Genomic DNA, 26,033 nt, shown 5'->3' with positions numbered 1-26,033 from the left:
AACACATATATAATTGTAGTTTTTAAAGCCAATGCACGTTGAAGAAACAATAAAGATTCGGATCGTACAAAAATCAAATATATAATCGTATTTCTTTTAAGGGTATAAAAACAATTTGCTTAAAAGCTACAAATAATACAATATGCAATAATTATTTAATAATTTCATTTCATCTACGCTTTAAAAGCTTTAGAGCCCAACCCCAGAGTAGTTGATGTGCTTAAGGAATGCATTCAATAGATAGATTTAGAGCTTGGCGCGCAACTCCGCAATGCGACCCTGAGCGGAGCGTTGCAGGTCCATCAGTTTCATGGCGAATCCCATGTTGCCCTGTATCTTAATCTTGCCCTGGAAGAAGGCCTTCTGTGGCGGCAGCTTGCCCGTCAGCAGTTCAAACACATCATCATCGCTAATAATGAAGGTAACATCACATTTTTCTATAAATTGAAGAAGGAATCTCTTGTTATCCATGTCGAATTATGAAAATGTTTATTACTTACGTGTTCCATTGAAAATAACCTTGCCTTTGCCGGTCTTGGCATCGATCACCCAGAAACCAGTCTGACCTTGGGGTCCATTGTTCACCTTGAAGCCGTAAATAGCGCGCACCTTTTCAATTAGATTGTCCTTGTCCTCCTGCATGGCCTGTTCCAGCAGCTTCAGAAGCGGCGACACCTTGAAGCCTTCCTCGCTAGTTGCCATCTTGGCGGCCGCAGTCAGATTGTGCCTGATGTTGCTGGCAGCCGGGAAGCCCAGACGATACAGACCCACCACAACGGCTCCACCCAGACCCAGATTATGCTGCAGAGCCAGCTGCACATTGGGCACCTGACGCTTCTCGGCCAAGCCTCTCAATTGCCAACAGAGCTCGGCGCACTGAGCCAATCCCGTGGCACCCAGTGGATGACCCTTGGAGATCAGACCGCCACTGGGATTGATCACAAACTTGCCGCCATAAGTGTTGTCGCCAGCGTCGATGAACTCGCCAGCCTTGCCCTCTCCGCAGAGACCCAACGCCTCGTAGGTGACCAGCTCGTTGGCCGAGAAGCAATCGTGCAACTCCACGACCTGCACATCCTGTGGCTTAAATCCACTCTTGGCGAACAGGCGCTGGGAAGCCAGGCGAGTCATGTCGTAGCCGGCAATCTTCATCAGACTCTTGTCAGCGAACGTCGACTCTGGATCACTGGCCATCTCCATGCCCACGATCTCCACAGCCTGCTTCTCCAAGCCATGACGACGCACGAACTGCTCGGAGGCCAAAATAGCTGCTCCAGAGCCATCCGATGTGGGACAGCACTGCAGCTTTGTCAGCACTCCCTCGACCACCTGGGGCGACTTCATAATCTGCTCCAAAGTGTATTCATCGCGGAATTGTGAGTAGCTAATCGGCATGAGGAGATAAGATAAGCGAATACCACACATTAAAGTTTATTAATTTCATGGCGATAATTCGTTGCACTTACGGATTATTGACGGAGTGCTTGTGATTCTTCCAGGCAATCTTTCCAAAGTGTTCGGGCTTTGTTCCGTACTTCTTCATGTGCTCCTTGCCAGCATTGCCAAAGATCTGGGCAGCCATTGGTCCTGCTCCGATTTCAGTCAGTTCTCCCATTTCAGTGATGTGACGCTCCATGGGATTGGCACGGTCAAAGTACTATGCAACAAAGGGAGAAAGTTCATTCTCTGATCATGACAAGTCCAGTTACCAACCTTTGCTGCCAATGATCCGCGCTCCATCTTCTCAAAGCCGAGGGCCAGGACACAATCCGCACTGCCAGACTCGATGATCTGCTTGCCCAGATACAAGGCACTGGAGCCCGTGGAGCAGTTGTTGTTCACATTGTAGACGGGAATACCTGTCATGCCCACCTCGTAGACTGCGCGTTGTCCACAGGTGGAGTCACCATAGACGTAACCAACGACAGCCTGTTGCACATCCGTGTACTGCAGCCTGGCATCCTGTAGAGCCTTGGTAACTGCCTCCTTGGCAAAGTCGGGGTAACAAACATCGTTACGGCGACCTGGTTTCTCGAACTTTAGAAAAGGGCAATCGCATTAGCTTTAATTTATTTCATATTCCTATTTATAGCGAGCGCAGTTTAATCGGTCCACTTTAGATTACGCTTATAACTAGAGATTTTGATTACTCGGCAACAACATTGCGATTTCTGTTTCTGTTTTGACCGAAGTGCACTGCAGATCAAAGTCCGACTGCGATAATTGCTGTTTTCGGCGGGGGGAGTATTAAGACGAGTTTTCTTTCAGCCTCCAAGAGATCTTAATTCTCTTTGTTGTTGTTGTTGATTGTCGATTCATTTATGTATGTGTGTTGTTTATATTCATATTTATTTACCTTGGTCATGCCGACACCAACAACATAGACTCGGGTCTTGGTCATTTTGTAGCTTATTATTTTATTATTTGCTAATAACTTGCAGAGAGAAGTGTAACCGTTGCGACTAGGCTTTAATCAATTACTAAAATGTTAGTGCCGCCTTTCCTAGAGAAAGAACAAACACCAAGGGTTGCCCATCCGGTAAAAGCTTCCGATCTGGTTCGATTTTTTGTACTTAAAAAAACAAGTACATTTCCGAAATTGGGTGTTTTTTTAATTTTGTACCTTATTTCGGATTTTTTATTTTCTAGAATTTTTTAAAATGTTTGCATAATTTTTTAGAATTTTCTTGATATTTCAATATAATTTTTTTTTAACTTCTCTTCCCGACGGCTGACGAACTTCAAACCTTTTTTATAATGTTTACTTAATTTTGTCTAATTTCTAAATTTTAATTTTCATCAAATTTATTAATGTTTTATTGAGTTTTTTTGCATTTTAAAATTTTCATTTTTTGTCAGTGTTGGCAGGTTATTGTTGAATCAAATAATAGCTTTTTTTATAGCTGGATCTGGATATTTTGAGAATTTGTTAGCTCGAAAAATTTAAAAAATTGCTATTAGCTTGAAACAAGCAGTGCAAGCAGTGTAAGCTCAACGGTTGCGTTCACATATTACAGAACAGTTTACTTGTTCATTTAAATAATGAGTGCATTTGAACTTGTTCTGAACGAAACGACTCAATTGAGTTGTTGAAAAATTTAAATTTAGTTTAATTATCTAAATTTGTTATTGTGGGCAGATTTCAGTTTATACTGAACACTTGCCTAGTGAACGCCGGGAACAACAGACGCAATACAAAATGACCAAGACAAGGGTTTACGTTATCGGTGTCGGCATGACCAAGGTACAAATTGTAAAGTTGACCTTTGAGATCGCCTGCTATAGAATTTTCTTTTATAGTTCGAGAAACCTGGTCGCCGTGCTGACGTTTGCTATCCAGACTTTGCCAAGGAGGCAGTTACTAAGGCTCTGCAGGATGCCAACATTAAGTACGAGGAGGTGCAACAGGCTGTCGTTGGTTACGTCTATGGTGACTCCACCTGTGGACAACGCGCAGTCTACGAGGTGGGCATGACAGGTATTCCCGTCTACAATGTGAACAACAACTGCTCCACGGGCTCCAGTGCCTTGTATCTGGGCAAGCAGATCATCGAGTCTGGCAGTGCGGATTGTGTCCTGGCCCTCGGCTTTGAGAAGATGGAGCGCGGATCATTGGCAGCGAAGGTAAGTTTGCAACTGGGACTTGCCATGATCAGTGACTGAACTTTCTCCCTCTCATTTATAGTACTTTGACCGTGCCAATCCCATGGAGCGTCACATCACTGAAATGGGAGAACTGACTGAAATCGGAGCAGGACCAATGGCTGCCCAGATCTTTGGCAATGCTGGCAAGGAGCACATGAAGAAGTACGGCACAAAACCCGAACACTTTGGAAAGATTGCCTGGAAGAATCACAAGCACTCCGTCAATAATCCGTGAGTTTTCAGTAAATCGAGTCGAAAGTTCATTCGCAGTAGACGCGCTTATCTAATCGCTTATCATGGGGGCCATCCTCTTTGTGAACATTGGCCATTCACTTTATCGCTGCACTTTACTTGCCGTTATCAATATCTGTCGCTCTTTTCCAGTTACTCGCAGTTCCGCGATGAATACACTTTGGAGCAGATTATGAAGTCGCCCCAGGTGGTCGAGGGAGTGCTGACAAAGCTGCAGTGCTGTCCCACATCGGATGGCTCTGGAGCAGCTATTTTGGCCTCCGAGCAGTTCGTGCGTCGTCATGGCTTGGAGAAGCAGGCTGTGGAGATCGTGGGCATGGAGATGGCCAGTGATCCAGAGTCGACGTTCGCTGACAAGAGTCTGATGAAGATTGCCGGCTACGACATGACTCGCCTGGCTTCCCAGCGCCTGTTCGCCAAGAGTGGATTTAAGCCACAGGATGTGCAGGTCGTGGAGTTGCACGATTGCTTCTCGGCCAACGAGCTGGTCACCTACGAGGCGTTGGGTCTCTGCGGAGAGGGCAAGGCTGGCGAGTTCATCGACGCTGGCGACAACACTTATGGCGGCAAGTTTGTGATCAATCCCAGTGGCGGTCTGATCTCCAAGGGTCATCCACTGGGTGCCACGGGATTGGCTCAGTGCGCCGAGCTCTGTTGGCAATTGAGAGGCTTGGCCGAGAAGCGTCAAGTGCCCAATGTGCAGCTGGCTCTGCAGCATAATCTGGGTCTGGGTGGAGCCGTTGTGGTGGGTCTGTATCGTCTGGGCTTCCCTGGCGCCAACAAAGCCAAGTTGTAAACTCTTTATTGTTTGATTTTGTAAATATATATTAATGTTGTGTTTTAAATACTAATTTTAACAATTTGTCAACTAATTAATCTTGGATTTCCGCTTGGGACTCGGATGTTGTCGCTTGGAGCCACAACAGAGTCTCCAGAGTCCAATTGAGCTGCCAATAAGTAAGAGCAGAGTCGAGAAAATGACTAAATAGACGTCCAAGGAGTAGTAAGCGAAGCGACTGAGATGCACAGCGCTGGACTGTAACAGGGGAGCACCGCGAGTCTCTGCCACATGCTCCACCCACCAGACGGCGGTGTCCAGCGGATGCTGGGGGCGATCGTTGTAGGCCATGGCAATCCTCTGGGCATTCAACTTGTACTTGGCATTCAGTGCCTCTGACAATGCCTCAAAAACCGACTGCTCATTCAAGCTTCCAAAGTCCAACTTCACGGCCATGCCACGTTGTTCCAGGGAGGCGATGTTCAGGAACTGATCGCCACAGATGGGCATCCCGACGAGGGGAACCCCACTGGAGACGGCCTCCGTTAGGCCCAACAAACCGCCGTGGGTGAAAAAGACCCTCAGATTGGGATGAGCTAGGATATCGCGTTGTGGCAGCCACTTCATGATGTGCACATTGTCAGGTTTATTGGTCAGCGTCTCGTTCTCCCACTTCCAGATGATCTGCTGCTTCAGACGCCCCAAGGCACGCAATAATCCATCTCTCTTGACCATGTTCAGGGAAGTGGTTTTCAGTTGGGATCCCCAGCTGATGAGTATGACGCCATGCTTGGCATTGTCCAGCAGCTGCTGCAGTTCATCATCGAGAGGATTGGCTTTCTTGATGTGAGCGCCGCCCACCTCGATGACATTGGGGGGCAGGGGTTTTGGTCCGCTCAAGGAAAAGTGCTGGTTGATCAATATTAGCGAGGTGTTCTTCACCAGTTCCGACGTGGAAGGGATGCCCGGTCCAAATCTTTGACGCAGCAGCTCATCGCCAGCGGGCACAGACAATAATCTGAAAGGAAGTTGATTAAATTTATAAGCTTTAATCCTCGCCAGAGCTCATCCTTACTTATAAATCCAGTTGAGCGTGTGCGTTGTCACCCAGTTGCCAAGCCGTGCTCCAAAGGACATTTCCTGCGATTGGCCCAGAAATAAGGCTGACATATAGGACGGAATCAAAGGAGCCCCCATTCTCTCATAATGCCAGGGCATCAGGGCGGAGCTGCAGAGGGCCACAACGGGCGCATTCAGTTTGTATGCCACGCCCATCAGGCAATCCGTATTGAACTGCTCCATTAGGATGACATCATAGTAGCCTGGGGGATTCCTTAGTATCTGCTCCAGCGCCTCGCCATTAAGCGTATTCCTACACGCATCCTTGCCATAGGTATAAAGATAAGCAAAGTCCACGAAGGGAAGCAGAAATGACAGTCGACGTCCCTCAAATATCTGCAGGAACAAGTCTTAGTTACACTATAGGTCAAGTTAATAAGCACACTAGTATTTTTAAAAAATATTTTGTATTCAACTGAAAATTATCAATATAAATTATTTAAGACCAAAGAATTAAAAAAGTGAAAATCAATGGTAGAATATAAAAGAATCAAAATAATTACGGTATTTCGCTAAAGGTTTGTAGAAATCTAGTCTTAAATATTTACGAAAACAATTCATAAAACTAATACAAATAAGAGTTCATAAATTTAAATAAGGAAACTAAAAACCTATTGACGATTGCCGAATACTTAACAATAGATTTGTTTTTTAAAAATATGTCGTTTCTTTTATGTTTTAACTATGCTTTATAAAAATTATTATCTATTTCAACAGATAATTTTAAGCTGAATTCAAAATATTTCATAGACAATATACAGGTGAATTTGGTGTGCTTTAATCTTTATCAAAAATACTCACATCGAAATCAAGTGAAATGCTGATGTTGACACCAGGTAGAAGATAATCCGTGTAGCCGGGTGGCGGCTGAGAATCTGGAAAGGGACTAACTACATCGACGGTATGACCTGACTCAGCCAGACGCCGCATGATCGGATGAAAGAACTGAAAGTGACTTATAGCCGGATGCGGAAAGAAGCCCAAAATATTCAGGCCCTGACCAAAGCCGAAGATGGAAAACAGCAACAGCAATTTCCAACTCCATTTCCGAATCATTTTAACAAATTATTAATTATTTATTGAGAATATTTCATATATGCAATTCCTATGAGGTAAAATGATTTTTATATATAGAAACACAGCTATATTTAACCTCTAGATAATTTGTGAACTCGTTAAAATTGTTTTGATGTGAACAAAACAGATGTGTAAAGAGCGAGAGTCAGACGGCAACTGAAAGATCTGTTACGACGAGAGTCGAAAATAATAGAAATTATTACAAGTTCGTCGCCGGGGGGGAAGAGAAACACGAAAATTATTTTTTGTGAGTCTCGTAAATAAACATAATAATAAAAACAAACAAGATAGAAAAGGTTACATATGCTTGGGTGACGAAGATGAAATACCCTTGCAATTTAACTATTAAATCTATTTATTAAGAATAATCTACCCTATACTAATTTGATTAATTTAGTTGAACTTATTTAATTCAATATAACCAATTAAAAAATAATTGATTGTTTTTCTATAATTCCTTTAATAAGCCCTATGCTAGAGTATATCAAGTACAGACTTGGGGATAGACAAACAAGATTACAATTTACAACTCAGAGTTGGATTTGTTATGTTGTTGATAGAGTCAAATGATTGTGCGATTATGTGTCTATTTATATAGACTGAATTGTCTACAGTTAAACTTCTCTGTAACGAACTCAAAACTTATGCGATTAACACTGAAAAATAAGAATAAAAATAAATATACAAGATAAATAGGAAATTAATTCATTTTAGAATACATTTTAATAAAATAAAATCTTAGCGTTGTTTAATTTCTCTAATTTTTGAAAACATTGTTAAATTGAGTAACTCTCGAAAATCACATTCCATAATCTTTTTTAAGTAATAATAGAATGATATCATGATAAAAATATAATTACAAGCACGTATAGTAGATAAAGTATTTTATCTATATTTTCGAAACTAGATGGGTATACAAATATAAAATATCACATAAACTACACACAGAATAATCCAAACTTAATCGTGTTTGCTTTTCAGCACTGGTCTCTTGCCACGGCAACGTTTGATGAGGGCAATCCAGCTGGCAATTACAATGCCCAGAATAGATCCAATAACCAGATAAACGTCGAGTGAGTAATAGACGAAACGTGACATCTCCACGGAGCTGGGTTTGATCAGCGGATCTCCGTGCGTATAGGCGACATGCTCCACCCACCAGATGGCCGTTAGCAGAGTTTGCTGTGGCCGGTGGTGGAAGGAATGGGACACGGCCTTGGCAGCATCGGCAAGTCTGCAAACGGAATAACAGGAATTAAGATTGACATCACTTAGAGATCGGTAGAGGAACTCACTTCGGGTCCATGGCACGCTTCAGAGATCGTAGAACAGTATTCTCGCTAATGTCCTCGTAGTTAAGAAGCACGCCCATGCCACGTTGCATCAAGGCGGCGGCATTTAGGAACTGATCACCGTACATGGGCGTGACAACCGTCGGGACACCACAATATGACGCCTCCGAGCTGCCCATTAAGCCAGCGTGCGTCATAAAGACCTTCACATTGGGATGACAGAGTATGTCCCGTTGTGGCAGCCACTTCATGATGTGCATATTGGACGGCATATTGGGCAACGTGTCGTTCTCCCACTTCCAAATCACTTTCTGCTTCAGTCGAGCCACGGCGCGGACAATGCCATCCCGTTTGGAAGCGGATAGCGAATTGGCCCGTATCATGGAGCCCCAGCTGATGAGTATAACGCCATCCTCAGCATTGTCCAGCAGCCTTTGAAGATCGGCACTCAACGGCTTCGACTTCTGTATGTGCAGACCGCCCACTTCGATGACATTCGGGGGCAGGGGCTTGGGACCACTCAGCGAGTAGTGTTGATTCACCAGGAACACGGAGGTATTCTTCGCCAGCTCACCCACCGAGGGCATATCATGACCAAACTTATACTGCACAAGGGCATCCGCAGCGGGAATGGAGTACCACCTAGAGAAGAGATTAATATTTAACATTAAATATTGTTTATCACACATTTTTTTTAACGATAATTCAATGAAACTCATAGAAAAGAGTATACCTACTTGTACATGAAGTTGAGTGCGTGGAAACTAAACCAATTGGCCAGGCGACCACCCAAATCCATGTCCTGTGACTGACCCAAAAAAAGCGCTGGAATATGAGAGGGGATTATGGGAGCTCCCATTCTCTCGTAATGCCAGGGCATCATTGCACAGCTGCTTAGGGCTACAACGGGCGCTTGCAAATGATATGCCACGCCCATCATGCAGTCCGAATTGAATTGTTCCATAACAATGACGTCAAAATAACCCGCCTTTCGTTTCAAAATCGTTTGTAGCGCCTCCGAGCGCAGCGTCAAGTTGCAAGACTGCTTTCCCCATTCGTGCAACAAAAAGAACTCCAAAAAGTGATTGTAGAACGAACGTTTCTCAAAGAACTGCAAAGATATATTATGTATTAATTAGATTGATATTGAGCTTACTTGTATTTAATCTGAAATTCACTTTCGCTCTAGTTAAGTTCATTATTAAGTTTATTACGTTTGCTTTGATGCATTGTTTGTTTATTTAAGACAATGAAATGCTCCGAAACTAAAAGTGATAGTCAATTTCATGTGTTTTATGCCTTGAGGCAATCCTTGAGCAACGTTGGGGGTATTCCTGCAGCGAACTTGTTTTTACAAATAATAAAAAAAAATTAGAAAGAAAAGTTTTCTTAAGCACCTCGAATATTTGATACCCTTTCAAAGCACTGAATTACATTTTTATCTAATATGTTCTATGGCAGCTGTATGATATATAATATATATATGATCTTTACCAAATTTGGAGAGGAATTTCAAGATAAAACTTAATTCACAATCTGCGAGATTGATTGAGTTATATGAAAGTATAATATATAAACAAAGGTTTTCATACTGAAGGTTGATTTTCGACCGATTGTTCCTATGGCATCTTTATGATAAAACGTTCTGATCTTAGTCAAATATGGTCCTGAACAAGAATATTTATGTACATTTTGGATTCTGCCTCGCCTTCTTTAAATTTGTGACAAAATTAAAATACCCTCTACAATATTATAAAAAGAACTGCTTTGCACTCACTTTACACACAAAGCAGTGCAAGCAGTGAAAATTTAAAACTGCGTTCGAATTCCGTTAAATTTAAAGTTGTGTGAATACCCCCAACATTACCAAAACAACAGTTCACTTGTATAGCTCACCTTGAGGTCCACACTGTTTGTAAGCTTGTCCATGCCAGAAAGCGGAAAATCCTTGTAGCGTATAGGCGGATTTTTAGTGGGAAAGTGGCTCACCACGCTGACATCGTGACCCGCTTCGGCCAGAGAGTGCATGATGGGGTGAAAGAAGTGGAAGTGACTGACGCCGGGATGCGGAAACAAGCCCAACACTTTCAGTGGACGACCTGCATCCACTTGGCCGAGGATGCAAAGCGTCAACGTCAGCGACAGCAGGAGCAGCGTACGCGGCATATTTAAAACTCACAATGCTGACGAATTCTTTTGGCATGTAAAAATAAAGAAAATGTAAATTAAATTTAGAAAAATCGAAAATACCACTTGTTGCTTTGATTATTTGCAATAATTTGACCTTGGCTGCAGCTTGCAGTTCTTTTGCGCATGACACAAGCACAAAATTATGTAAATTTGTAAATAGTTTTGCGAAAAAACACAATAAAACTTACAACAACAGCTGAGACGACACGTCGCTAATTAAAGCGAGAACTGAACGCTCACTTGATCGAGAGCAATATTTATATTGGGAAGACCGTCCAAAGGCGAAGCTCAATTAAATGCGTACTCCGAACTGCGGCAGTAGAGAAACCCTCATCTGATTGGTTTGACTTACGATGTGCGACTGACAAAACGGCGAACGCAAGTCGCTGCTTAGTGCAGTTCGAGCACCTCCACACACAAAGCAGCGCTGCTGCAGCGCCCAGGGAGCACAAAAATTGACTGTGTGTGTGTGGCCGATCACCGGCGACATTGCACTGCTTTCTACACTCTCTGCGAATTTGAGCATTTCAATTTTGGCGACGGCTGCCGAAGCACTTGCTTCTCTCTCCCTTTCACACTGAGCAGGCAGTGACGCCAACTGCACAGCGACTGCACTCATTGTGTACATTTTCGGTCATTGCCGCCGTAAGACTTCTCTTTTGCTCTTTGACTTTCGGTTGTAGCAACGCTTGAGAGCGTATGCCTATGTATTGGTATTGACCGGCAAATTTGAAGCTTTCTTCCTTCTATCACGCTCTGCAGTTGTCGACACAAGCAGCCGATGACACGCGGTGTGCATGTTCACCCTAAATTTTGAAAAGTCATCGATCGCACTTTGCTGATGTATGCAAGTTATGTATGTATGTGCATGAAAATACACATTTGCGAATGTGCATGTACAAATGTACATATAAGTGCCATTAAATACAGGTACGAAGTTTATTGTTTTGGGTGCTTCGCTTTCAAAAACAACAACCGGGTTGCGTTGCACGAGACTCATAAGCAATCATAGACAATCATCAGGTTGTCCTATTATCGCCTGAATTTTTACAGATGCACACCTGAATCGTAATGCCATTTGTTATCAATTTTTCGGTCTGATGTAAGGTTACTGCCACTGATAAATTCTGTTGACTGTACTCAGGAATGACAAGTTTCAATCTTACGTAAGTTGCTTTAGAATATTACGAAATGCTTAGGGTATCCATAAGTCGAGTACTCACTATGAGTCTGTAATTTAATTATCACACCAAGTAAAGTATAGTAAGCATTACAAAGTGAAATTAAAATGAATAATTATTTTTATGATGAAATAAATAAACATTATAAAACGATTAAACGGGATTGGATAAATCACGAGTAAATCACGAGTAAATATGAATATGACCAATATCATTAATATGTATTTAAATTTAGTTTATAGGCAGCTGTAAAAGTATGCGTATGTAATCTCCACCACAAACAGAACTGAATGATATACCATATATAATAATATATAATATAAAGATCACTGTGAAAATAGCTTAAAATTCTTCATTTACAAAATATACAAAGCAAAAGTCATTTGAAAATAAATAAAGAAATCAAATTGATACTGATAAGAAACAGCAGTTATTTCGATTCGACTAAGCTGAAAATTAAACAGGAGCATTATCAATAAATAAATATGTATTCAAATGTGATATTTATTGCTTTTTCGTTTTTGGTTTCGATCGGGCACTACATTTGACCCATGCCCATTTGAAGAGCTTTGAAAACTGCCAGAGAATGATGATACACAATAATGTGCTGCATAGGCAGAACACGTAAATGTCGAGTGAGTTGTAAACAAACCAATTGATATGCCTGGCAACACTTCGTGATAGGGGAGCTCCACTTGTTGCGATGACATGTTCGATCCACCAGATCGCCAGCTCTATAGGTGCTTGGGGACGTTCACGGAATGCGATGGTCGAGTGTTTCATTTGAGATGCAAAGCTGCAAAGATATCAATAAATTTTAAGACTTATAATATTTTTATATTACTGAGAACAACTAACCGCTCGCTTAGTATGATGCCCAGAGCCTGGCTAAGATGAGGCTCATCGAAGTCCTTAAAGTCAACAATAACTCCATAGCGACGTTGCTCTACGGCACCAGCATTCAAAAACTGATCTCCATAAAAGGGCATCACCAGCATCGGAACTCCACAATAAACCGATTCCGTTGTGCCCAACAAACCTCCATGCGAGACAAAAGCCTTAACTTTGGGATGACACAGCAGATCCCGCTGTGGCATCCACTCGAAGGTATAAAGGTTCTTGGGCTTACCCTCCCCTACCGTCTCATTTGTCATGCGCATCACAAAAGTGTATCCGGGTAACTTTGAGATGGCGTCATAAAGTGCCTGCAACTTGAATGGGGACAAAGTGCTGGGATTGACCATTGAACCCCAGCTAATGTAGATGACGCCTTGGTTTGATGCTTCTAGAATACGTTCCAGGTGCTAACAATTGAAATTGATAAATAAATTATAATCAGGGAATAATACCGGAATTGATAACCTAAACTAACCGTTTAATTTTTAGTATCAGAACTGAAACCATACATAAAGTAAATTCCTATTCAAGAACCGAAACGTTTGTACACAAATTATTTTTTTTTCAGTATGTAGGTATATTATTTTGTTGTATATTAAAAAATAACTTAACATTTCAGTTCGGGTTTTCTAGATTTTAGGGCTAAGGGTCCTCCCTTTAAAATTTAAAAAATTTAACATTTTAAATCTCAATCTTTCATTGTTAATCAACTCCTGATATGGTAATTAGCATAAAACAACACTTTAAGCTTAATATTGAGACCTTTCATTTTTTTGTAAAAAATCATTCCAAATTGATGAAAAATTTGCTGGATCCAAAGTCTGAACAACTTCAAACTGTTATAACTTTATGATAACTTAACTGATTTTCAAGCGGAATGTTATTTTGATCACTGTTTGACCTCTAAAACCATTCTACATTCAAATGTTTATCAAATTCACTAGTCCTGCACAGTTTTCTAATTAATTTTTTAGTGAAATATACCCGGTAGACAGGTGGCAATATATAACTAGTCGGCCGGTGCTACAGTCGAGCATACTCGACTGTCGGAGACCCCGTACTTACTATGGCAAAAACCAATAATGGAAAAAAGTTTTTCTTACTAAGACTTGATTTTCGTTCGATCGGTCCTATGACAGCTCTATGATATAGTGGTCCGATTTGAATCAACTTTGGACAGGATAAATAAAACCAAGTTATATGCTTATTATATTAGTTTGGTTACGATATCTCATAAAGTAAAAAAGTTTTTCATACTAAAACTTGATTTTCGCCCGATTGTTCCTATGGGCGCTGTATGATATAGTAGTCCGATTCGAACCAACTTTAGACAGGATATATAAAACTAAGTTAAATGCATATTCTATTAGTTTGGTTACGATATCTCATAAAAAATAAAAATTTTTCATACTAAGACTTGATTTACGCCCGATCGGTCCTATGACAGCTATATGATATAGTGGTCCGATTTGAATCAACTTTGGACAGGATATATAAAACCAAGTTATATGTTTATTGCATCAGTTTGGTTACATTATCTCATTAAACAAAAAAGTCTTTCATACTAAAACTTGATTTTCGACCGATTGTTCCTATGGGCGCTATATGATATAGTGGTCCGACTAAAAATCGAAACAAACTGGATCTGCCTGCAATATTGAGGAATCTACATACCAAATTTGGTTTCACTGGCTTTTAAATTGTTCTTATAATTTGGATATGCATTTTTTTTTTGATTTATGGGCGATAAAGGGGGCGTGGCCCAATTTTAAAACAAACTTGATCTGCTTGCAATATAGAGGAACCTACATACCAAATTTGGTGTCTCTAGCTCTTATAGTCTCTGAGATCTAGGTGTTCATACAGACAGACAGACAGACAGACAGACGGACAGACGGACATTGCTATATCGACTTGGCTATTGATGCTGATCAAGAATATATATACTTTATAGGGTCTGCAACGCCTCCTTCTGCCTGTTACGCACATATTCGTTAAAACAAACCCAATAGACCCCTGTACTTTTTTTAAGTACGGGGTCTAAAAAAGGAAGATCTTTATCAGCTGAGTCGATTCATGGTTATATCCGTAAATTTTAAGTCGATTAGATTTAGTCACCTATTGTATTGTACGTACCTCAGGCAGTGACTTGGCAGTTCCCACCTGCAGTCCCCCTACCTCCACAACATTGGGGGCGTAAGGACGGGAGCCGGTAAGCGAATGGTGCTGATTGATAAGCATGAGACTCGTGTTCTTGACAATCTCATCGATCGGTGGAAGTCCAAATCCAAATCGCTGACTTATCAGTGCGTCTGTTGCGGGCTGAGTAATGAAACTGAGAGTAAGAGATAAGAGAAAGTTGGCATTGAATTGAGAAGGGAGCATCATGTACTTACTTATAGAGTGCGTTGACAATGTGAAAATGTAAAAAGTTATTGAGTCGCGCCACAAAGTCCATTTGATCCGTGTAGGGCAGAAAATTCATGGGCATTATGGGGTTAATAAACGGGGTGCCCATGCGCTTGTAATGCCACGGCATAATGGCGCAACTACTGAGAGCTATAAGTGGGGCATCCAGAAGATGTGCCACAGCAGCCATGCAATCGTTTGAGAAATGCTCCAAGATCATGACGTCATAGCGGAGCGGGGAGCTCAGGAGCTGGGCAATCAGCGGGGAGTTTAATGCCACTTTGCAGGAGCGCAGTCCCCAATCGTGCAACATGAAGAATGTGGGCACTTTATAGGGTAACTGTCCCAGCAGTGGCGACTCTTTCTCAAAGACCTGTGGCAAGAAGTGGATGAAGTCGTTTAGTACTATATGTGGCATGTTGCAAGCTGAAAGTTGACTCACCTGTAGATCCACAATATCCGTTAGCACAGGCATGCCCTCAAATACGTAATCCGTGTAGTTTGCCACCGGCTCCTTGAGCGGAAAGTAACTGTACATGCTGATGTTGTGACCCCGCTCCGCCAAGGTCACAAACATGGGCCGAAAGAAGTCAAAGTGACTCTTGCCAGGATGCGCAAATAGGCCGAGTATCTGAGCCGATTCACTGGCAGCCAGTAGGCCTAAGAGCAGCATTAACGTAAAATTACGAGCCATGTTGAAGCCACACCTCAAGATACAGATACTTTTGTATCTGCAAAGTGCTTGAATGCAAATTGCTAGTATTAAGCCAAGACCGTGAACGGCATTTAACCCACAATTTTGCAATGCTATTGTTGTGGCTGCAACGGCCAGTTGCAACAAGTGTGGCAAGCTGACTAACGTTAATTATAGCTGCAACTCGAAGCTGGTTCAAATGGCATTTAGATATTATTCTGAGTGGATTTTTCTTAGAAAAACCTTGAGCTTTAGCACAATCCCTTAGCTAGCACTTGACACAAAGTAAAGACAATCAATAGCTAAATGTAAAATTTAAATAAATTTCCGTTTTTTTGCAACTTGTCTATTAGACACTTCCCGACAGACTAAACTTTATTTTTTGCAGCGAGTTGACAATAGCTGCAATCCGACTCAAAGTTTAACAAATACAAATTAAATAACTCAGTTTCAGACTCAGACTTGGAGTCAATTTCAATACACGGCAGAAGTTGGGCCCTGTGGCAACTGGGGAAGGGGCAGTTGCACTTGCCACAGGCCCAATCAAGTGTTTGTTTATGTGGCAACGTCAACTTCGATTACGTTCGACACTCCGCTGATTCAATCATTGTATTGTAATTAATATGTAAATTGCATATAAAATGAACTTTACAGCAATCACAAAGCTTCTCTCTCACTCTCTTTTCACATTCATTAAATAAGTATAATTCTATAGTTAGTAAAATATTTACTCATAACAATTGCATAAGCAATTCCGAGTCAAACTTTCGCATTTAAAATAAATTAATTTCAAATGTTTATTTAATTACTCTTCTCCTGATTTTTATTTTAATCAATTTACTTTATAATGAAATTCATATTAGTCTACTTCTTAAACTTGTGTCAAATACTTTGTCGATTCGTTTTTTTTTTCAAATGAATTATTTAAAAGTCAAATAAACAAAAGTAAGTAGGTGAATATATAATATGTGTACAATTATTACAAGACATGTTCAAAATTCAGAAATATTGTTATAAATTTTTGATTTTATCTACAAAAAATATATTCTCATAAACTTTCAATATCCCTTGTCAAGGTGGCACTCAAATAATTTCAAACAGCGCCCGAAAAAGTGCCATAAATAAATTTTTTAATTTTCATTTGCTGTCAAACGCACCTTTCTCGTAGCATACTTTCAGGCTGTCATTAGAAAGAGGAAGTCTTATTAGAAACACTGCTCCAACTGGAAGCCCGTATTTCTTCCTAGAGTAAGAAAGGGAGCGAGAACATTTCAAGAAATGACAAAAGTTCTGGCAAAGTTGAGATTTCGCTTATTAAAATTCACTTGGCTGATAATGGGTCGAATAATAACCATAATTTTTGAGATACTTGCAGTAATTTCAAAATGTTGCACAGTGTATAAAATATCATTGCGAGTGCGCCTGGGACAAGTCGTTAAAATTAAGAAAATTATTTAATTAGGTAAAATTTTCACGTTCCGCTCAATTAGCAGAAACAAGTGAGAAAAGAAACTTGACTGAGATTTTTGAGAACTTTAACTGGGAAAACTGGACGTTACTGCCCGATGTCGATGACGATGTCAACAGCTGCGGGGTCGGTTGATGCCTGACAAAGAGGGGTGTGTGTGTGTTTGTGTGAGATGGAGGTGGAGGTGGAGGGAGGACAACGACTGGCAGGAAGTGTTGTGTTTTAATATTTGCGACACGTCATTAAATGCGCCTTAATTGTGAAAATTTCCAGAAGCGAAAAGTGAAATGCCAAATGCAGCTAAATTTACGACACATTATCAAATCAAGTGTGGAAAAACTTTTGGGAAATTACACACAACACACAACACACACGAGTATCAACAGCTGGCTGAGAACTGAATACCTTTGAGTGAGTTTGCTCGACGGGTTTCAAGAAAATCGATAAGCATCCGAAATTGAAAACGTATCAATTTATTTTAACGTCTTTCGCATTTCTATTATTGCATGTGCTCCATTTTCTTCTCGTTTTTTTCGCATTTTCTATTTGCTGATAAACGGCAATAAAATGGAATTTTAAATGATAGAAATCGCATTGAAAAGTCATGAGATAAGCGAGAAAAAAGGGTTAAAACCAGCGCGTGTCCCTTGTCCTTTTCCTGTGAAAAGTGGGCGGGGCACTTTGAAAATTTTCCAGCCATTTAAATTTAATAGAAGTGCATGAAATGATAAGCGTGTGTGTTGGCGAGTGTGTGTGAAATTTATAACAAATCAATAAAATGACAATAGGTGCAAACTTTATCGACGACTCGTGAGGGGTGGGAGAGTTCAGGGGAAGACAAAGGGTGGGGACTTAAGGTAGCTGTGGACGGCGTTCCATTGTGCAAAATATTTACCACTGGGAGACCAGAGGAGTTCCCATATATATAGCATACGAAGAGAGGGAGAGAAAGTTTCCGATAAACAATTTTTCGCACGGAAGTGCAATTTGAAGTGAATGTTTCGTTTCCATGTCCTGAAAATGCGGAAATTATACAGAGAAAGTTTCTAATACATTTGTTACCGCCAATCAATTGCTTTGTCGAAGGTGTTTTTGATATTGCAACAAAAGGGGTTGCCTATCACTTTCAGGTAAGTGCTTCGCCTGGCAGCTTAAAAACTTTTGCGTCAGATAGACATATTGCTATCTTAAAGAAGTATCCGGTAAATTCTACAAGAAGGCTTGGCTAGTTTTGTTAGTTGGTCTTTCAGTTAGATATAATATACAAAGCCAATGGTCGTTTAAAGTAAACATAATGATTTTGAAATTTGATAAAATTTCAAATTCGTTCAATTAATTTAAAGTAATTTTCAAATTAAATAAAAAGGCATACACATCATATTATATGAGATTATTTACTACATATATTGTTGCTAAAAGTTGAAATAAATTTGCAGCTGTCAATTTTTGTAACTCAGAAAATATGTTTTCTACATTTCGTTAAGATATTTAAATTATAGCAATATGCAAAAAAAATTAACTTTATTTTAAATATAAAATACTTTTGGGTTTGTGACAAAAATTAAATTTGAAATGGAAAAGCGGAGACAATTCTATAAAAACTGCATCTAAAAGTATGCAATAATTTTTTCGAATAACACTTAAATTGTAAGCATAAAATTCAAATTGAAGGAATTATATTTGAGTTTCTAAAGGAACTCAATGAAATTCAAGCTAATTTTCTTGCAAAAAATACTTTAAATAACTTTACTATTAATATATTAATTAAGAATTCTTGGCATATCTGAGTTAAAGAACAACGCACAAATTGGTGCATAAGGCATGTGGCAGCTCCCATTTGTGGCAAGTGTTCTCCACATGCGTCTAGCCAGGTTGCTACTGCCGCTCTCCCTCTGCAGGTGTCTTTAATTGACAGCCCGAAACTATTTATGGCCACGTCACGTGATCTATAAATGCTCCCCAGCACACCTCACTCCCCGCTTTTCCCCTCATCATCCTTTGCCTCTTTGATTTAGTCGTAAGCTGCTTTTGACTTTGGGACATTTGAAGCATTCTACCTGCTGCTTCCTTGGAGGAGCAAGGTGTTCTATCGTCCTATCGATTAATAAACAAACTTTGGAATAACCATCAGATGTGCAAGTGTGTGCCTTTGTGTGTATGTGTGTGTGAGCGTATTGTAGCTGCTCTAGCTATTTCCGTGACAGTAATCAATTTATTTTTGGCAGTGCGCCGATTGCGTTTCCGTTCCTTGGAGTCCTGCCGAAGCATTGGAAGAACCTGTGCCCCGGATCAACTTTTTGGCTACGTTCTCTCTTACGTTCCGTTTGGTTTTGGCGTTGCGATTTCCGCCAACATGTCGATAAATCATGCTATGGGCCAGCTGAAATAGTTCAACCTCGCAGACAGCGACAAGAATGGAAATTGTATTGGCATCGTGGGCAGGGGAGGAGTAAGTGGGATGGGGGGAAACTTTGGGGACAGATCCTTTCAGGATGTTGGCGTGATAGATAAGCCTGCCAGAGAATGGGTTATTCTTCGCTGTCTGCTTAATCAATCTTCCTTTTGGCAATTAATTAATTTTGGCCCAAAAGTCGACGACACGTGACCATCAAATTGAAGTGAAATATCTTTAAAATTTTCCCAGCCCGACTTTTTGGCAGCAATAAAATGTGTTGTCCATTTCTGGATCGGGGGTCAAGTGTTGCTGGAATTGATGTTTCGTTTATGATTTATCGTCAGTATTAGCTGAGCCCAGTCATCGTATCAGTTCTCCCCCCCCTTCTGGCGGATATATAATGGCCAGCATATTGCACAGCAGCCATGCAAAAGCCAAAAACTAAATTGGGGTTGGGTTGGAATTGTTTCATAGCCAACATCGTCGTCGTCATGCTGTCATAATCATCAGAAGACAGCATTCATCCATCGCCCGTTTTGCAACGCCCACATGTGCCTTGGTCTCTTTCTCTCTCTCTCTCTCTCTCTCTCTGTATCGCTATCTTTCTCTCTCGCTCTGTAGACAATTCCCACTCCTGCATTCCTGATGTAATAACCATGTTTTCAGCTTGTAATGCGGCAGGGCAACAACAGCAACAGAGTCCTTAGCTATTACGACATTGCGGGGGTTAAAGTCAAGTCCCAGCTATAACAGGGGGGCGGCCAGGCCAAGAGGGTCGCTGAGGTTCGAGGGTTCGAAGGGTGTGCTACTTGTGCGAGCTGTGAATTGTTTTTGATGTTAAATGTGTGATAATTTAATGACTGTCGACGCCTGACGCATCACAGGATTTCCACTCGGTCTCAGTTTCAGTCTCAATCTGTGCCTTCATTTTGAGGATGAACGTAAGCAATCTTCACTTGAGCTGAGCGTTTAATTTAGTGGAATAATAAAAACGTTTTTCGGGCATAAAATTCTCTGCGGCTGGAGATGATTTGTGCACTTTGGCAACGATGTAACAGATTGTCATTTAATGATTTCTCTCTGTTTCGTAATTGTTTGGGGTTGTTTTTATACATATCAATCCAAATTGATTACGATTAGCCTGTGGGAATTCTCAACTGATTTATTAGTTTTAACAACTTTGTTTGCTTCTATGCAAATGAATAAACTAGAATCAATAAACATACGGGAAATACTAGCTTTATCTAGATTCCCATATCCAGTTATCTTTCCTCTTACTCATCATCCAATTACATTGGTGTTGTTTCTAAGCAGTTCTACTTTTATCATCAACTTGTCGAACAATCATTATGAATGTTTAGAACCAGTTCGAATTTCACAAATCAAAGTTAATTTGCATACTCGACCTGTGCTTTTATTTCCATAGTCACATTTTCTGCTCATGATTTCAATAATTTTCTTTAATGCGATGATTAAGTGTAAGACTTGAATCCATTATAATGTTGATTAGACAACTAACCAGTTTGTTATTTAGTGGAAAAAGGAAATCAAAAGATGGATAGCAGTTTTTATACAATAATTGGACATGTATCTTGACTTTTGACATTAGTATAGTGAACGAATCATCACAAATGCTAATAATAGTTCTGGTTTCAGGGAAAATAAAATCCACAATAAACAAATTTATTTTTAAATTTAATTTCTGAGCCTTCATTTAATTTTAAAAATTAATTTAATTTAGTATATTTAAAATATTATTAAGTTTTTTTACAGCAAAATTTTCACTCGATCGAATTTTTCGGTTCTCTTTCAGCGTAGCTTGTTAGATGTTGTATGTGCATTAGGGTGCATCGATTTGTATGACCCAAAAAAAAAGCGGGGACTAGGAATTGATTTTAGAACTATAGTTTCGTGGTATAAACATCTTAGAATTGACCGTAGATTACGAATGGGGTACCATTTTTTTATTTCGAAAAAATCTATGCGCCCTAATACTAAAGTTGTGCTTTTAAAAACCAATCGGAAACTAAGTATTTAAATATATCACTAGTATCTCACTATATACTGGTTGTATTAACTTACATTATTAAGACCTATTACAGCTGGAATATTTTTTTGTTATTGATAGTTTTTTTTTGTATTGCAAATCATTTAAGGGGATATTCAGTCCAAGTATTATTAATAAAATTTTATATTAAATATCTACAAAAAAATAAATTTAAATATCTTGATTGTATATATTGTTATGAATATTGAAAAGGAGTTTTCCCTAAATGTAAACTATCCCAAAACAAAACCACAATTTATGCGTTTTTGTTAGTTTTCGATAGGCTTGTATTTTTGATACACAGACGTATAAAAAATTTTGAAAACTAAGTATGAAATGAATCACAGAATTCAATTCACCATAATTCCAAGATTTTCCGATATCGGTGCAAGCTTGTGTTGAAAAAGAATAAACTTATTCATTGCCGTTGTGTAGTATATCAAGCCATGTCATAGCCTCCGTTTCTATAAGCTTAAGAGAAATTCCGTTCAAAACTAATCAAAATTTATGCAAATCCGAGTGAACGTTTGTTTTGGCTTTTTGATTTCGCGTCTAATGCGAAAATATGGCGCATATGGAAAAAAACTGAATTTCAAATGTGCAAAGTGTGGCAAACACCACGCAGAGAGAGACACCCACACACTCGCACACACACACAATCATGATTTGCATATGATGACAAAGTGCTCGCAGACAGCCGCAAACAATGAAAAATGTTTTCAGCCGGCGGCTTTGTGGAACGGATGCTAATAATTTAATTTGCCAAAATGAAAAAAAGATTTTTCGCAAGCCGGAAAATGTTGCAAATGTGACACGTGACTGCGATTTATGTTTGAAAACAGGCGTCAACAATTAATTTGAAATATATGAAATATATATTTATTGCATTCAAATTGCGAGAAACATTATTATGATTATTCTCATTTGCGTCCTCATCCTCATCCTCATTCTTAGCAGAAGTGCAGGGCATTGAACTGCTCCCGATTGTTAGTGACCATGTTGTTGTATTTATAGGCCGCAGAATTGGAACTGTTGCCAGAACCGGATGAGTTCACGGTGAGCCTGTTACTCCTCAGGAAGCTATCGACGGGGCTGCTGGACACGGCGTATTTGCCGGCAACCAGATCCATGCTACGCATTGGACTCAGATGCTTGGCTGGTATGGCCTTGCTGACGGTACGATTCTGATGGACCATTTTTATAGAGTTTTTTTATGCAGTTACAGTGGGTACAAGAATGGGGCGTACGGAGTCAGGGCACGTTGGTTTGAAGTGTGAGCACGGAGAATTCCAGAAGATTACCGCAATTGATGGTGCGTGAGCCCTTTTTAGAGGACAGATGCTTGGATAGGCTGCAAAAAGGGAAAAAAGTTAGCAAACTATTTAGAGAATATTTAGTTTAAACTCACCTAATATTGTTTAGAAGCTTCGCTTTAGTATCTGGTGTCTTCATTGACACATTTACTTTGTCACTTTGTTGTAAATATTTTGAGAGCCTTGGTTTTGACCACTTGTGTTGCTTTCTTGGTTGTGTGTTTAAAGCGGCAACTGCGAATCGCTTTTATACTCGAATCTCGCTAGCCGATTCGATCTTTGATCTAGTTGGGATCGTCAGTATCATGCGGCCAGAGCGTGTTTGCTGGCGCGAAACCAGTTGCGGACAGACATGTGTATGCAAATATCATCACATTGTTATGAAAACATTTAAAAAACACTCTTATCAGACTGAATGGCTATGCGTCAATGCTTGTTCAAAAAAAGCACATTAAGACGTCATCGTTATCGAGAAATGCCAAACGATTTAATATTTTTGGCACAAGAAATAAACTGGGAGTTCCCTTTGGAAAGAATGTTTTCGAAAGTCAAAGAAGATTAATAACGATTTATAGTTTTTAAGATAATAATTTTTATGGTGTTCTCATTTTCGATAAAAGACGATTTTTCAATTCGCTTTCAAATTGCAGTCCTCTATTTCAATCTATTCAATATATTAAAGAATTTTTCCCCGAACATGTATACTTAAATTGCTTGGATTAATTCAACTTTCGATTTCTAATAAATGAAGCAGAAATATAATACGGAATACTTCCAACTTCAAGAACATTTTTGAAACTTCTTTTAAGAACATTGCTTCTTAAATGTGACCAATTGAATGATTTGTTTCTTACTTATCTCTCTATATATAAGACTTTTTTTTATCTTTTTTTTTTGGGACAAACATAGAAACCGGTTTAGTCTGGAAAAGTTTTTTGAATCGCACATTGTGTGCGATTGACGTCTGATAATAATTAATCCATGTGTCTGGATTTGCATTTGCATATTGCACATAACAATATTTTTGAAGATTACTTGTTTGTTAAACGTTAAAGTTGTTGTTAAGGCGAGTCTTAACTGAAAGTCAAGTGCAGGCATTGACATTTAAGACTGGACGATCCAGACGTTCAAAGTACAAATTGACATTATGGCTGTCAATGGCCTTAGTTGAACTAACTTTTAAAAAATTATAATTTGTATAATTTCTATATAATTCTATGAAATTATTTTCATTTTCATTTTAATTTTTAATATTTATTAAAACTCTGTCAACGTCGAGTTACTTTAGATATGGCTAAGTAACTTGTTAATAATAATGTAGAAATGTGCAACAGTTTCAAATTAAGATGAAAAGTACATTGCTATGTTCTTAGAAATATATTAAAAAACCTACTAAATTTGACATGAATTTAAAAATGTTAAACTAATCAGAGTACAATGTCTTCAAGTTTATTGGAAATTTAAATTCTGTGCTATCCTTAAAGTTTGGGATTTGTAATCATCCCTCGTTTTTGTGATTCGAAATTTATCTAAATATTATTTAAAATTCTGTGCTATCCTTAGAGTTAGGGATTAGTTATCATCCCTGAAACTTTTGAATCTAAATTTATGGTTATGTTTTCGGTGAAGCGTTGGTGGGATCGGTCGGTGTATAGCTACATATATAACCGACAATAACAGATTAAATAACTACTTAAAAACCGTCAACAGGCTTTCATGCTGATCAGTCGTGAATTAACATTGGCTGATGCAATATAGCAGACAGTTTTCATCATCAGACAGGCTCAGTGCGAGTATTCCAAATATATATACTCATACATATTTATAACATTCATGCGATGGTCACACGACTGACACAATGGAAATGCAACAATATTACATTAAACAAAAGTAAAATAAAACATATGACATATAAGATAGAACTCAACAAAGTATTGTAATACTGATAGATGAATTACTCCCTAGAGCCGGCCGGCCGGTAGAGACAAAAACCGTTGTCATAGGTAGTCAAGCTTACGTGAGTTTCAGCAGGTTAAGTCGGTGCTCAGCTGGCGGTATATTTATATTTGCATTTGTATATCTTTATCGTTATTTTCGTTATTTTATTGTTGCTTTTGTAAATGTGATAAACCAGTTGGCAACTCTAATTTGCATTGTCGTCGTCAACGACGTCGTTGAACGAGTTTTTGTCTACGTCTGCGACTAAGTCTGGCTCTGAGTCTAAGCCTGATGTCTGGGTCTGGGCCCAATACGGGGCTGGGGCTTTCTTGGTTTGCTCATACAATATGTAGTCAGCAGCTGTTGCCTCTGCTTACTTAGTAGTAGTACTGTGACGGAGTATGTGAGACTCTGCAGTTGATTTTTTTGCAATTCAGTTCGTTGAGGTATTTAAAGCAGTTGCAGTTGTCGTTAGAGGCTCAGTAGAAAGTCGAGTACAGAAGCGAGCGCTACTTGGAATCATTATTTTACTTCATTTTTCAAATGTGCAACTTGCAAAATTTTTGTGTCAATGCAAAAGAATAGCAAGCCCAAGCTTAACAAACAATTTGGGTAAGTCATTTTGTTATCGCGTTAACGATAGTTTTAATTAATTCACTTGCTTGCCTTGCAGATTGGACAAAAGTCTGTCATCCAGCAAAGGATCACGTACGGGAAATTCGGCCAATAATAAGGAATTAAAGGTTCTTACGCTTCTACAAACCGTGCCGTGAACTTTAAGCTCTGTCTACTCAGCATACAGAAATTGCGCATTTCAGTCTTATTGGAAATTGGAATTTCAAAATTGAATCAAGAAAATTATAGAAATTGTTTTGAGTCAACCTAGCACAAGCAAAGAACAAATCCCATCAAAATGGTCTACACGGAGCGCACCGACAAGTATCTGACCACTAGCAAGGATAACGCCGGTCAGACCAAGTCTTCCTCGTCCTCGCCATCGCCATCGTCTTCGTCTTCGTCACCGTCCTCGAAGACTACGTCGAGTCACAGCGCAGGCGCCTGGAGCAGCCAGGCTTCAAATGCGGAAAAATGGAAATACAACAATATGGTCAAGGATGACCGCGATAAGTTCAACAGCTTGCACTTCTCTTAAATTGAAACCCCTTCAATAATGGGAAGTACGGGGGAGATTATGGCATCCTTGTGCAATTCATAATGCCTGCAACGTGATTGAGACTTAAGTTCTCTTGTTATATCTGGGTTCTATGGGTTAATTATTAGCTTAGTCGGTAAACTTGTTATTAATTTGATAATTGATGGAGAAGCTTTAATTCAAAA

At 39.6% G+C, this 26,033-nt stretch overlaps 8 protein-coding genes across 8 annotated transcripts; 3 read left to right on the top strand and 5 right to left on the bottom strand.

The window, feature by feature from the left end:
* Positions 1–119: 119 nt before the first annotated feature.
* On the bottom strand, positions 120–2,509 carry LOC117782243 (non-specific lipid-transfer protein). Its single transcript, XM_034619281.1, has 5 exons — positions 2,357–2,509; positions 1,714–2,037; positions 1,467–1,657; positions 501–1,384; positions 120–437 (listed from the first exon to the last, which is right to left on the bottom strand). The coding sequence occupies exons 1-5, from the start codon at positions 2,399–2,401 to the stop codon at positions 247–249; spliced, it is 1,635 nt and encodes a 544-aa protein (XP_034475172.1). The 5' UTR covers positions 2,402–2,509; the 3' UTR covers positions 120–246.
* Positions 2,510–3,113: 604 nt separating this feature from the next.
* Positions 3,114–4,745, top strand: LOC117782250 (non-specific lipid-transfer protein). The gene is made up of 4 exons (XM_034619290.1): positions 3,114–3,244; positions 3,301–3,624; positions 3,686–3,876; positions 4,030–4,745. The coding sequence occupies exons 1-4, from the start codon at positions 3,200–3,202 to the stop codon at positions 4,691–4,693; spliced, it is 1,224 nt and encodes a 407-aa protein (XP_034475181.1). The 5' UTR covers positions 3,114–3,199; the 3' UTR covers positions 4,694–4,745.
* Positions 4,691–10,718, bottom strand: LOC117779980. The gene is made up of 8 exons (XM_034616339.1): positions 10,542–10,718; positions 10,060–10,356; positions 8,901–9,274; positions 8,167–8,805; positions 7,835–8,105; positions 6,596–6,856; positions 5,751–6,130; positions 4,691–5,693 (listed from the first exon to the last, which is right to left on the bottom strand). The coding sequence occupies exons 2-8, from the start codon at positions 10,327–10,329 to the stop codon at positions 4,766–4,768; spliced, it is 3,123 nt and encodes a 1,040-aa protein (XP_034472230.1). The 5' UTR covers positions 10,330–10,356; positions 10,542–10,718; the 3' UTR covers positions 4,691–4,765.
* Positions 10,719–12,018: 1,300 nt separating this feature from the next.
* Positions 12,019–15,892, bottom strand: LOC117782249 (UDP-glucuronosyltransferase 1-3). The gene is made up of 5 exons (XM_034619289.1): positions 15,283–15,892; positions 14,828–15,213; positions 14,568–14,766; positions 12,393–12,838; positions 12,019–12,330 (listed from the first exon to the last, which is right to left on the bottom strand). The coding sequence occupies exons 1-5, from the start codon at positions 15,532–15,534 to the stop codon at positions 12,039–12,041; spliced, it is 1,575 nt and encodes a 524-aa protein (XP_034475180.1). The 5' UTR covers positions 15,535–15,892; the 3' UTR covers positions 12,019–12,038.
* Positions 15,893–22,253: 6,361 nt separating this feature from the next.
* On the bottom strand, positions 22,254–22,665 carry LOC117782251. Its single transcript, XM_034619293.1, has one exon. It carries the CDS (start codon positions 22,638–22,640, stop codon positions 22,395–22,397), a length of 246 nt encoding a protein of 81 aa, XP_034475184.1. The 5' UTR covers positions 22,641–22,665; the 3' UTR covers positions 22,254–22,394.
* On the bottom strand, positions 22,655–22,988 carry LOC117782252. The gene is made up of 2 exons (XM_034619294.1): positions 22,853–22,988; positions 22,655–22,795 (listed from the first exon to the last, which is right to left on the bottom strand). The coding sequence occupies exons 1-2, from the start codon at positions 22,894–22,896 to the stop codon at positions 22,696–22,698; spliced, it is 144 nt and encodes a 47-aa protein (XP_034475185.1). The 5' UTR covers positions 22,897–22,988; the 3' UTR covers positions 22,655–22,695.
* Positions 22,989–25,164: 2,176 nt separating this feature from the next.
* Positions 25,165–25,588, top strand: LOC117781415. The gene is made up of 2 exons (XM_034618167.1): positions 25,165–25,307; positions 25,369–25,588. Exons 1-2 carry the CDS (start codon positions 25,267–25,269, stop codon positions 25,466–25,468), a joined length of 141 nt encoding a protein of 46 aa, XP_034474058.1. The 5' UTR covers positions 25,165–25,266; the 3' UTR covers positions 25,469–25,588.
* LOC117781414 (uncharacterized serine-rich protein C1E8.05) lies at positions 25,578–26,033 on the top strand. The gene has a single exon (XM_034618166.1). It carries the CDS (start codon positions 25,609–25,611, stop codon positions 25,846–25,848), a length of 240 nt encoding a protein of 79 aa, XP_034474057.1. The 5' UTR covers positions 25,578–25,608; the 3' UTR covers positions 25,849–26,033.

This window comes from Drosophila innubila (assembly GCF_004354385.1).
Source record: "Drosophila innubila isolate TH190305 chromosome 2L unlocalized genomic scaffold, UK_Dinn_1.0 4_B_2L, whole genome shotgun sequence".
Classification (NCBI taxonomy): domain Eukaryota; kingdom Metazoa; phylum Arthropoda; class Insecta; order Diptera; family Drosophilidae; genus Drosophila; species Drosophila innubila.
The sequence above is the reverse complement of the archived record's forward strand: the minus strand, read 5'-3'. Positions and strand labels throughout refer to the sequence as shown.